The sequence below is a fragment of the Python bivittatus genome, unplaced genomic scaffold (assembly GCF_059951505.1).
Source record: "Python bivittatus isolate LINGU-HERP-01145 unplaced genomic scaffold, Pbiv_v1 ctg000980_np1212, whole genome shotgun sequence".
Taxonomy (NCBI): Eukaryota; Metazoa; Chordata; class Lepidosauria; order Squamata; family Pythonidae; genus Python; species Python bivittatus.
In genome coordinates this window covers 44272658-44285113 of record NW_028277125.1, presented here as the reverse complement: position 1 = coordinate 44285113, position 12456 = coordinate 44272658, and the positions used below count along the sequence as shown (strand labels likewise).

At 36.2% G+C, this 12456-nt stretch overlaps 1 protein-coding gene across 5 annotated transcripts in view; it reads left to right on the top strand.

Moving 5' to 3' along the window:
* LCOR (ligand dependent nuclear receptor corepressor) overlaps window positions 1-12456 on the top strand; it is a 92554-nt gene that overhangs the window by 42415 nt on the left and 37683 nt on the right. For 3 of the 5 annotated variants that reach the window (XM_088132193.1, XM_088132191.1, XM_088132192.1), the window contains one exon: window positions 1319-1412. In XM_088132193.1, coding sequence (XP_087988319.1) covers window positions 1319-1412 — 94 coding nt within the window. Of the gene's footprint in view, window positions 1-1318; window positions 1413-4483; window positions 11266-12456 lie in introns of those variants that run through there. The other 2 variants (XM_088132194.1, XM_025167927.2) reach the window with 1 other exon arrangement.

The window sequence follows — 12456 nt, the reverse complement described above, 5'->3', positions numbered from 1 at the left end:
CAAAATATTTATAATGACTTAGAAGAGGATATAGTAATGACACTCAGCAAATATGCAGATGGCACAAAGCTGAAATTTGTGGGAGGACTGTCAACACCTCAGAAGACAGGCTCAGGGTTCAAAAGGATCTTGATAGACTTGAACATTGAACCAACAAAATGCAGTTCAGTTGTGAGAAATGTAGTGTTCTGCATTTAGATAGGAAATGCAGATAATACAGATGCAAGATAGGTGGTACCTGACTCAGCAGTTGTACTTGTGAGAAGGATCAAATTGTTCTGTAAACCACAGATTAAGCATGAGCCAGCAGTGTGCTGTAGCTGCCAAAAGAGAGAATGCAGTCTTGGGTGGTATCAACAGAGGTTTAATATCAAGATCACAGGAAGTGATCATTCTCCTCTGTGCTGCACTGATCAGACCACCTCTGGAATATTGTACCCAGTTTTGGTTGCCACAATACAAAAAGGATGCTGAAAAACTGGAAAGAGTGCAGAAAAGAGCAACAAGCTGGTGAGTGGCTTGGAGGCTAAATCATAAGAATGGTTAAAAGAACCAGTTATGTTTAGCTTGAAGAAGAGAAGATGAAGGGGAGACATAGTAGCAGTCATTCAATATTTGTAGGGCTGTCACAGGGAAGAAATTATGGATTTATTCTCCATAGTGCCCAAGGGTAGGACAGGAACCAATGAGTGAAGCTTTACAGAGAAAGATCCAAACTTGAAATAAGGAGAAATTTCCTGACTAAGAGAGCTATTAAGTAGTGGAACAGCAGCATGGGTGCTTCATCACTGGTGCTTTTCAACAAAGGTTGGACAGCCATTTGTCTGAGATGGTCCAAGGATTCCTGCCTTGGGCAGGGGTTGGACCAGAAGTTCTCCAAGGTTCTTTTTACTATGATTCTGTGCTTCTATGTAATTTCATTTGGAAATTATATGGGGAAGAAATGTTTAGCCAGTCTAGCCATGGCTAAAATCTCAAAATATTTTCCCCTTCTTTCTAGGATGTAGCCTACTGTCCTGGAACTTGCATGGTTAACATTTTTGGCCTAGAAATATTTATACTAATTGAAAAGCTCTTCACCTTTGCTAGCATAAATATTGGAATACTTTGCTTCGGCATTTTTGCTAAATTTAAAAATATGTTATAAACAATATAAGTAAAAATATTTATTGATCTGCTAAGACCCTGTAGTCTGAAGTTCAGGAAGACACATTGAATTGATCCAAGATTAACCCAAGGCTGACCTTAACAAGTTTTCATGTATGTGTTTGGTTTTCCTGTTCTTTCCCATTCTCAAGTTATGCTCATGTTGTTGTAGACGGAGTGCTTGATCTGTCCACTAAGAAAAGTCCTTGTGCAGGCAACGCCTCCTTGAGCCATTCACCTGGCTGCTCTGCTACTCCTGGGAATGGGTAAGAGAAATTCTTAGTGTTTTTGCTCACACCTCATGGCTTGGAGGTATAATTGGGGTCAACTGCTTATGATAGGTTGAGTTTTTAACTTTTGGATTATAATTAATGTAGAAAATACATTATTTCCAATTTTCAACTATAAATTCAAGGGAAATAATCAGTCTTACTGTTGAATATATGGAAATATAGACATATGTTTTATCAGCTTTTAAAGTCTAAATTTATATCCAGTGATTAACACCCACAAAATTGACTGCAAAAGCATTTAGGCCATTATTATGCTTAAAATCTGCCAAGAATTGTGTGAGACACTAGTTGCGTGAACCAGCACTTTACTTGAAACCAGTACAAATTACATAGGATTTCATTTAAAGCCTATATACATTTATATTATCATAGCAATTCTAAAGATTATAATTGCAATTACAGCATCCCTATATATATTTAGATCATTTATAGAGATCCTAGTTTCTACTGTTATACCTGCATATGAGCTGTGCTTGGAGGGCCTACTACAATTTTTAGAGGATCTCCAAACAGCTTTCCTGCCATCATCTTTGGACTAGTGGATACTGCTTTTCACAATTCGTATGCCTGCTACAAAGTTCTCATATGGCAAACAGTGATATTCTGGACTGAACACAGAATGTAGTAACCATTCATCATATTACATTATCCCAGATGCAATACCAAATACAATACAGATCAGGAATTACATTTAGAAGAATTTAACACTTGGTTTAACTGTCATTGAAAAACTGTTGTTGAGAGGAAACATGTCAGTGAGGTTAAGCCACTTCTCATAGAAGGTTTAATTGGTTTTCCTGTTTTTCCTGCACACTGCAGAGAAATGATCCTTGTAGTCCCTTCCATCTTTACAGTTCTTATGAGTCTGAGGTGAAGGATAGACCTTCTGAGCCCTTGGCTCCTTAGCAGCTGTCTACAACCATATTGTTGATGGCTCTGTCAGCTTTGGTTAGTAGGCTTCTGAAAGCTCTGTGGACTCCTATAAAGGACTACATGAGATTGGCTGAATAACTTAGCCAGGCCTCATTCTTAAGTATAATGACATGATAATTGATAGTTTGAATGCTTTAACAGAAACCAAACAGGAATACTCAATATTAATGAACACAGTGTTTGGACAAGGGCACCAAAGCAAACTAGTGGGTGAAGAATTGCACAAAATTTGGGCAAAAAGGAGAAATAAACTATTATTACAACACAGTACTGTCATCAAACTAGTTTCTTATGGTTCATTAGGTCAAGGCAGATTTGTAATTACTTGTATTGGGGATGTTTTAAAGATAAAATACAGAATAAAAGCACTTATGATACTATTCTACTTCTATACTGGGTAATATTTCTCTCGAAAAAGGTTGTGTAGTCCTGTCAGTTCTGAATTCTTAGCTATGTGTGCTGATAGAAGTCATTTAGAAATAAAGAGATACAGGATGGCATTGTAAGGGCTATAATAGATATAAGAGCCAGGATAGAATATATAAAAATATTTTCTTCAGGCTTAGTTAGACATGTAAATATGTCGTTATAATTTGTTGGACGTCTACCTAAAAATAGCCATTGTTGGCAGCCACTGACTTGCAAAAAGAAGTATTTAAACTGTTCATTACATGGACTCTTTATTTAACCCTGTGATCTCTAGGTTCCTAAAACTCCAAAGTTTTTTATAAAGGAATATCTGACTACATCTGTTCATTTTCTGAACAATTTAGTAAGTTCTGTAATTTGTTTTAAACCTTCCATTCAACATGGATAGTTGAAGGTCTTCTTCAAAATATCAGCATATTTTGCTGTGTCTTATGTAGAGGAGTTGGCATTAAGAGTTGTTGAACAGTACTGTTTGTCTATGTTTATGCTTGTACTGTTAAGCTTAATGCCAGTGAATGTTTGTCTTCTTAATTAATCTTGTATGGACAGTGGTTCATTGCTATCAAACTAGTAGAAATATACAGCACATATTTAAATATCTATTAGACATATAACCCACTGGGATGGTTTTGTTCAGAAACAATGAATAACATTTGTTATCAAATCAAGCTTTAAATTTGGAGTCTAATATTGAAAATAGATCTCCTAAATGATTAGAAGCCCTAAAATCTTTTTTAAGTTCTTTCTTTTTCCATTCCATGCTCTCAGATCTTCCTACTTGTAAAATGGGAAAACTTACATACGTTATGATTGTCCTAATGGACACAATAAAAAGAATGTGTTATATACATTTGTGCAGATTATTTATAAGAAGAAATAATTTAATTTGCATGTTTTAATAGTGTGATTAAACTGTGGATAAAATTGAAATAGATTAATTCCTAATCTGTTGAATCAGTAAAGTTGGAAATGCATAGACTGCTAAGTAGTTATGAAATAAACTGTTTTTTCATGACTTGGCATAAAGAAAAAATGAGACTAATGTTTTTGTAACTCATGATGTTGAATTTTTTAAATAAATGAAGTCTGGACTTTAGTTCTTAATTTGTGAACTATTCATTATTTTTGTTTTAGTGTTTAATGGAAAGAGAAAATCATTTGAGTTCTGCTGAACAGCTTTGATGCTGAGCAACAACTAGCATGTATAGTGTGAATCCATATCCTCCAGAGCTTTCACCTTTTATAAAAAGTGCAGGTGGCTGGTGTGTATGAGTGTGTGTTGAATTTGCTGCAATTTGTCACTTGGCTTACTCTTTTATTACTGTACTTGTTTAGTGGTAACGTCACACTAGTAATACAATCGTGAATAGACTGATGATTATTCCTTTCTAATCTATAATTAAGATGCTATTTTCAGACACTTGCGCGAAGTCTTTTCTGCTCCAAGATTTTGTGAACCCAACCAAAGACCAGCTGACAGGTTTCATTTTTCTTTGCCCAAAAAGCTTCTCTTTGTTTTTTGAACAAGTTTTTAAAAACTGACTGCTGAGACTTTAAAAAAATAATAAAACCACAAAAGTGATGTTACCCAAGCAAGGCCTTCTAATAAAGGAGTGGCCCCCTCACCCATTCCTCCCTACCTGTGCAGTCCTGCTCACATCAGTTTCCTTCCATCCAATTAGGCGACCTGGGAGACCCAGCCAGCACCATGCAGAGGGACTTCGGAGTGGTGATGGGGTGCCCCCAAGAAGCTGGCAGGATGGAACGAGGGAAGGGTCTGGCCACTCCACATCTCTCAAAGTTCCATTGGCTCGATCACTGCAGATAAGCGAAGAACTGCTGAGCAGAAACCAGCATGCTACCGCTGCCAGCCATGGGCCATCTGGGCTGCAGAATCATGGACAGCACATGATACTATCCAGGGAGGCTTCTTGGGCAAAACCACACTACGAATTCAACTTCACCCGAATGAAATTCAGGGGAAATGGTGCACTCCACAACATCAGTGACCTTCCTTTTCTTACAGAAAACTCTGCTTTTCAAAAAATGGCACTTCAAACTAAACAGGATGGGAAAAAGGACATGAGCCATTCAACTCCTGTGGATTTAAAGATACCACAAGTTCGAGGCATGGACCTTTCATGGGAATCCCGTTCTGGTGACCAGTATAGCTATAGCTCTTTGGTGATGGGTTCACAAACGGAGAGCGCGCTTAGTAAAAAGTTAAGGGCTATCCTTCCGAAACAAAATAGGAGGAGCTTGCTGGATCCTGGACCAGATTCCTGGGGCTCAGATGCTGAGCAATCTACCTCTGGACAGCCATATTCCACCTCTGATCAGGAGGGCGATCCTGGCTCTAAGCAACCTCGGAAGAAAAGAGGCAGATACAGACAATACAACAGTGAGATATTGGAGGAAGCGATTTCTGTGGTGATGAATGGGAAAATGAGCGTTTCCAAAGCTCAGAGTATTTATGGGATTCCCCATAGCACCCTGGAGTATAAAGTGAAAGAGAGGCTGGGCACTTTGAAAAACCCTCCAAAGAAAAAAATGAAATTAATGCGTTCGGAGGGACAGGATGTCTCTGTAAAGCTTGAGATAGATCCCCAGGGAGAGGCAGCACACAGTGCAAATGAGTCAAAGGATGATTAGGGATGTTGTAGAGTGCCAATTACATAATAAACTGGGTGAGCACTATGGCATTGTTCAACTCCTGCTGTGTGTACCTAACTCCTCTTCAGTCACTGGGTACAGAACATGTTCCTTTGCAATTCAGCAGAGACTTGTGAGGGCACAGGGGAAAAGGGTGCTCTGAATGTTGCATATTTGTAAATTTTCTGGCTCAGTATGGCTTAGAGCCTTTTGTGTTTTGTTTTGTTTTGTTTTTTGGCCTTTTGCATGTTTCTCTAATATTTTATAGAGAATTGAGTTACCTCACAAAAAATGCAGACATGGAAGTGGACTGCTTGCCTCTTGAGCCTGCATGGACTTTCAGTTATTTTATCGGGTTTGCTTTTTTCATATGGCCTTTTAAATAATAATAATAATAATAATCCCTTTCTTGAACTCTTAATACCAGACTTTGAAAACAAAACTGGATTATTGGATTATACTTAGATTTTCTCTTTTTGTTCCCTTGGATCCAGTTGGTTGGAAATAATTTTTTAAAATAATAATTGGTGTTTTTGAATTCAGAGATTTGGGGTTGGTTTGTTAGTTGGGTCTAATTGGAGCCATTTTGTTTTAAATTCAGGAGGTTTTTATTTTTTGTTTTTACTGTTTGCAATCTGCTTAGTGCTCACCTGGTGAGGTGGGTGGGAATGGGACGGGATCTTTACATACGTACACTACCTTCAAAATGCTTTGATTAATTTCTTTGGAACACTATCTTCATTGTAATTTTGTTAATTCTTTTATAAAGATGAGAGTTGGACTTGCCTGCTTGAGGATGTAGCCTTATCTCAACAAACTCCTTGTATTCAGGAGAATCAGGGTACACTGAATGATACACTAGGGTATTCCTCATTTTAACAGAATATGGCTTTTTGTGACCAGTATGCTTTTCACAGATTTGATCCTGAGTTCGCTAAACTGTGTGTTTCCAACAACTAGTTAAAACATACCTTTCTGGGGGTCAGAAATACATATAACAGTTTACTGTATTCTTGGGCAAACAAACAAAAACCCTCATAAATTCACTAATCTCTAAATATTACAACCTCAGTAGTCTGACTAAATAGTTGTGTAAATGAAGGATCTATGTTATAATGTTCAGGGAAGAAATTTTTACAAATTTTAATAAAACCCATGATCAGATAATTCTGGTCTGGCTTAGGCTGAGCATCTTATCTAGCTATAACGCTGTCAGGGTTGAACACCCAATGGGTGTTTCCTTTTTAAATACTAAAGTTGCCAGTAACAGGAAATGTTCTTGCATCTCCTGACATTTTGTTTTTGTTTTATCCACTATTGATTTAATAGTGGAGTAGCACACACATAGGTGGATCATCAGAAGCACTCCTAATCAACAGTTCAGCCGTTTTAGTTACAGAAGCATCTGTTCATTCTTATATTTTAAGCTTTAAGTAAAGCTTTCTGGATCTGCAGCTTCACTGAATTAGACTTAATGGTTCTTCGGGTAGAGAGAGAATTTGATCATAGCTGTGCAAAAGATTGATAGGACTCCATTCTGCTTTGCACAACCAAAAGAGGCAATGGGATTTGTATGTAAGATGACATTAAGCACTGTTCATGGTTAGTTTTTGTCCTGATGACTGAAAGTGGATGCTATGATTCATAGGAAGAAGGCCTAAATAACCCCAGGACTGCTGCTTGAATATGGGGCAATTCATTGTTGGCCTTCTTGATTTGTTGATTGAATACAGTGGATTGCTGGGAAGCAGAGGTTAGGCACACCATTGCTGTCATGTTAAATATGCACTTCTCATTCTTGAGAGAGATTGGGCTTCTAGCCCATATATGCTTTGTACTACTGTTAATGTATTTTTTTTAATTGCTTAATGTATTTCCATACTCAAAAAGCAGAGTTCCTTAGCTGTCCTAGATGCCATCTCAGTACAGACATCTGTTTGAAGCCCTGTAGTAATATAGAAACTCTGCAATATAATCCAGTTTCGCTGGAAATTGCAATAAAAATGCACTGTTTTAAATTTGTGGTTTCATCTGCTATTGAAAGTGTGGGAGAGGGTTTGCTGCAAGCTAGAAGTGTAACACTTGCATAGAGTTTAGCTGTCTGAGGTTTAACCTTTTGTGGCTGTTTTTATTTAAGTGATGTATGAATTGAGTTCCGTAAAACCTGTCATTGTATTTGGTGTGCTCATTTTACTTACTTAATATTTTCAATTTGTATCATTAAGTGGATGACAATCGTGCAGCAGAAAAATGGTGTGCCTACCCTTTAATGCTGCAGTTTAGAAGAGAACTAATTGTATGTCATTTCAAACCATAGGTTGAGAACTGTAAATAGCTAGTGATAGTTGTGTATTCTTATTGCTTTGGTTAGAAAATGAATTAAACAACCAAACACTTAATTTTCTCAGATTTAAGTCCTGGGACCTGAAGATTGTAAGATTCTTATCTACAAAGCTTTGAAATGTAACACTTATTATCTGTGATCACTTCCTATTCAGGTAAAAAAAAAAATCCCAGAAGCTTTGGAACAACCATATTTCCTCAAAAGGTCTCTGTTTTTAAAAAGAAAAGAAAAAGAAAAGAAAAAGTAGGTTATTTTTAAAGCACTAATTGCATTACTTTGGTAATTGCAATATAAAATAGCCATTATTGTTTTGTGAAGCATGTTTAAAATTAGTTGTCCCTTTTTAAAATTTCAGAAGCCTCTCAAAAATAAACAAAACGCTGCTGAATATTCAAAAGATATAAATATATCTATATTTTATCTTATTGTAGGTTTTGTAAACTTAGTCGTAATATTCAGGTGCACCTTTTTAATGTTAAACTTTTGTTATAAGATTTCATCCCAATTGTTTTTTTCAAGGTGGTTCATCCTGTGGCTGTATCTTGCTTTAGATCCCTAAGTGATCCATTAAAGTCAGACTGCTCTAATAGGCGCCTTTGGTGTAGCTTTGAGTAGTATTTGGGAGCATTTTGCCTGTAGAAAAAAATGGAATCAGTGTTTATCCATTAGCATGTTCAATTTTCTGCTGAACAGACGTTTGCATGGCCAAAATCCCAACTGACCATAGTTTGATGTGGGAAAATGTAGTTTGCTACTGTCTTTGTAAGAAAATCTTTGTTTCCTCCTGTTTCCAATAACGACGCTCTTGTAAACTTGTACAAGAAATTTTGGCCTTGTTTTCCTTGCTGATTTTCATGGCAGGTTAAGGAATAGCCAAGTGCAATGCTTCAGAAGTTGGGAAGTCTGTAGGAGGAAAATCGGGACATTTTGATCATGTATGTCCAAACCTAGAACCAGAATTTGGTAGAAATATGGCATATCTGTTGATGGTGTTATTTGCACCTGCATGGCAGAAAGAAAGAAACTGTGAACATCATTTATGGCAGCCTCTGCTTTTATAGACAGTGTATGAAGGGTGGGTTCTCCCTTTACTCCCAGTCCAGAAGACTAATGATAGTGTGTGTGTGTGTGTGTGTGTGTGTGAGAATGTGAGTGTGTGTGTGTGTAAAAAATGTTTAAAATCAAGTTCTCTATTGTACTGGAATTTAGATGTTGGTTGGTGACCTTTTGCTGCAGCAGGTTATACAGATGAATAAGGCGTAGTGTTGTAGGGGTACAAGTGTGGAGTTAATTATTGTACAGTTCTGTGGAACAAGCCCGGTGTGTAGAAAATGTGCCAGTTTTTTACTTGGACCTGTAAAATATAAAAGTTATTTCCTGAAAAATCTGGAGATCTGATGAACGATTACCTCTCTATCAGCCATTTTAGAACCTCATTTCCAATGCCCCAGGCCTCTTCACCATAGCTATCAACAATTCAAGTTATAGGGTTTGGGCTATGGCCTTACTTTTAATTATCCAAGTTAAATAAACCCCAAATTGATTAAATAGGAGCATTTTAAGATCCTATCCCTCCAAATGCACCAAGAATATATCCATACTTCTTGCTGGTTCCAAGGCTGCTCCAAACTGCCTAAAGAAAAGCCTAGATTGTATATGTTCTTAAATATGTTTTGAAACAAATCTGGATAACTTCTTACATTACTTTAAGAATGTGATGTGTCTTTTAAAGAAGAGAGCAGTATGGGACTGTTTTCTCCATAATGGTTTATCTTGAATATTGGCAAGTATGAGGCAGTTGAGGGAACTTGATTTTAAGTAGATACAATGTTTAGTCCCAACTTCAGTGTATGATACATTTTGGATTAAATGTTCATAAATATTGTGAGTTTTTTAGAGGTGAAAAGAGACATGGCACATAGGCAGATGGGGAAGCACACTTATCATTCTCTTCTCCTATTTAGAAGCACTTTGCTAGAACTCTAGAAATTTAAGTCACCTCCTTCAGTCCAAAGGTGGAAAGATTAATGTTGTAGACAAGGTTGCCTGAAAGATTTAGGCAGCCTTCAAAAGAACAGTTTGTAATAAAAACAACTGAGATAAGACCTCTTTTGCTTTCTTCCTTGTAGTTTCAAAAGATTTCTCTTTAACTCTCACACTCACTCACTCCTTTTGATAACTTGAATTTGCTGACTGCATATTATGCTACTTGCATTTGGTGTTTTTTATCATTTGGTTGTCCATTGTCAGATTTTGTTTAGAAACTCTAGCAGGCTTCTTCATATTTTATATTTGGTAGAAAGACATATATTTTTTGGTCCACACTTATTGTTTCAGTCACAATAAATAAACAACAGGTTAGTAATTTACATGTCTTTTAACTGTAGAGGGTCTCTTCATAGAGGTACTTGTTTAATGGGACAACATTGCTGAGTAATATGATAGATGAATAATTGGTAAATGATTTTATCATTGGTTTCCCAAACTGACTTGTGAAACACAGATAGTTCCTAAGCAGTTTAAGAATGTGAAAAGAAATGTATTCAGTAATAGAGATTCTGGTATACTTGAGACATGATAATTATTTTCCATCATTCACCCTATCAACAACTTTTAGCTTCTTTCTACCCAAAAAGAGGACAATGCAGTAGCGGTTATTATTATACCTTATATTTGACTACCTGATAATTGAGCACATAGAAAAGAAGGTGGAACGGGTGATCAGGAATTGTGACTAAATCAAAAGTGATCTTTGGAACTAAAAGAAATGGAATTAAAAGAGTTGATTACACAGCTCTGGAATGTAGAACTTTTAGTTATTTTCTAGGTAATGTATCACAGAATATCTAGTCATGAGTTGAAATATAGTCAGTGAATAGGTTTTCTGCTAAATATAAAATTATGCAATTATAATTTAAATGGAAATAACAGGCATACTTTTACTTCCTTTCATTTGCAGATGATATTATGTAGACAGAAGAAAGATCCATACTCGAGATACTATAGTAAGAAAAGCTATTAGCCATTGCATGCTTTCTCTGACAGATAACTGGATATCAGTAGCATTCTTGATAGTGCAAAGGTATCCTAATTGGATTATGTCCTGAAGACATTCATTATAATTTTTTCAAGAAAGTATCAGCTTGCTCATAACACTCCCATTGATTATGTTACCAAAATTCTAAGATCTTTCTCTCATGTTAGTACAACATATATTAAAAATCTTTGGTAAGAAAGAATTATCTGAGGATCACAAGTTTATAAAAATCTGATAGAAATATTTCTTCCCCCTCTCTGTAGTTATGGGCGTGCCACCTCAGTCTCTAATGTACCTCACATTTGGTGCTACATTTAACAGAACTTAATAGGTTTTATAAAAATATCTATTAATCTTTACAGAAGATTAATGTCCACTATTAATCTTCTGATCAGATTTGAAAAAAAAAAAAAAAAAAAAAGCAGAAAAAGGACCTTTCAGCACTTTTACTATTACAACTTTAGTCTTAATTTATCTGGTCTTCAAGTCCAAGGTACTGTTAAAGTTTCAGTCCACAAAAGATTTATTGCATTTAGGTCAGATGATTTCAGTTGATAATAAATAGCTCAGTTATATAATGTTCAGGAAACTTGTGGGCATATTTACCTGATATTTTACATTTCAGTAGACTATTTTAAAGACCATTTAGGGCTTTAAGATTTGGGATCTAAATATGGGAGGCTAAGTGAAGTTTCCTAAATGAAGAATAGTTGTAGAACATTGTGTGGAACTCGGTTTGAAAGTATATCACTAGGGAAATGGGTAGGGATTCTCTCTCCTTTTTATCTTCAGGGAATGAGCAGTATTTAGAATCTTTGGCTGAAATTCAACCCTTTTTACCATGTAAATTTTAATGTAAATTTACTGACATGCTTTTACATCAGAGGACTGAAAATGGATCTTAATGTTTAAGTTATTGAATGGTATATTGGTATACCATTAAGTTGTTGAATGGTATACTTCTTAAATGAAGGGGGAATTAAACAAACAAACAAACTAGAGTAGCATACCAGCATTAGTGATCTTAAGGGATTTTAGTATGTTATAGAAAAAGTATTTCATTAAAAATCTAACCTTGAATTGCTAGTCTGTAATTAGGTGCATCCTACATTAGCAGGTGAAACTGCTTTAATTGTTGGAAAGAGGGTCAGTGGCGGCTGTCGTGTGCCCTAGCATCAAAGAAACAACCCAACAGACTGCAACTTCTCTTGAGTCCCATTTGGTGTTTATATCCGTGGGATTTTTGCTTACAGCAGCTAATTGCTGCTTAAACATGTATAAATATGTTTTGAGTGTTTGCTCATAACTCTTTCTAACCTCCACTCGTTCAGTCGTCAGATGTTGGTATTTTATCAGTCCACAGTGTAAGTTTTAAACTAATGTGCTTAGGATTCCAGCTTGTACACACACTGTTTGAAAACCCTCAGGGACAGTTTACACACTACCCTCACTCAATTCAGGTACTTGTACACTATTCTTAAACCTAGCAGTGACTCGTGTTTTGTTTTGCTTTTTTTTTTTTTTTAATGTGCTAATAGCACATCCTTGATGAATGTCAATTTAAACTCAGTTCAGGTATCCAGGTATAACTCAGCCAAACAGATTTTAAAGCTGCATATTAC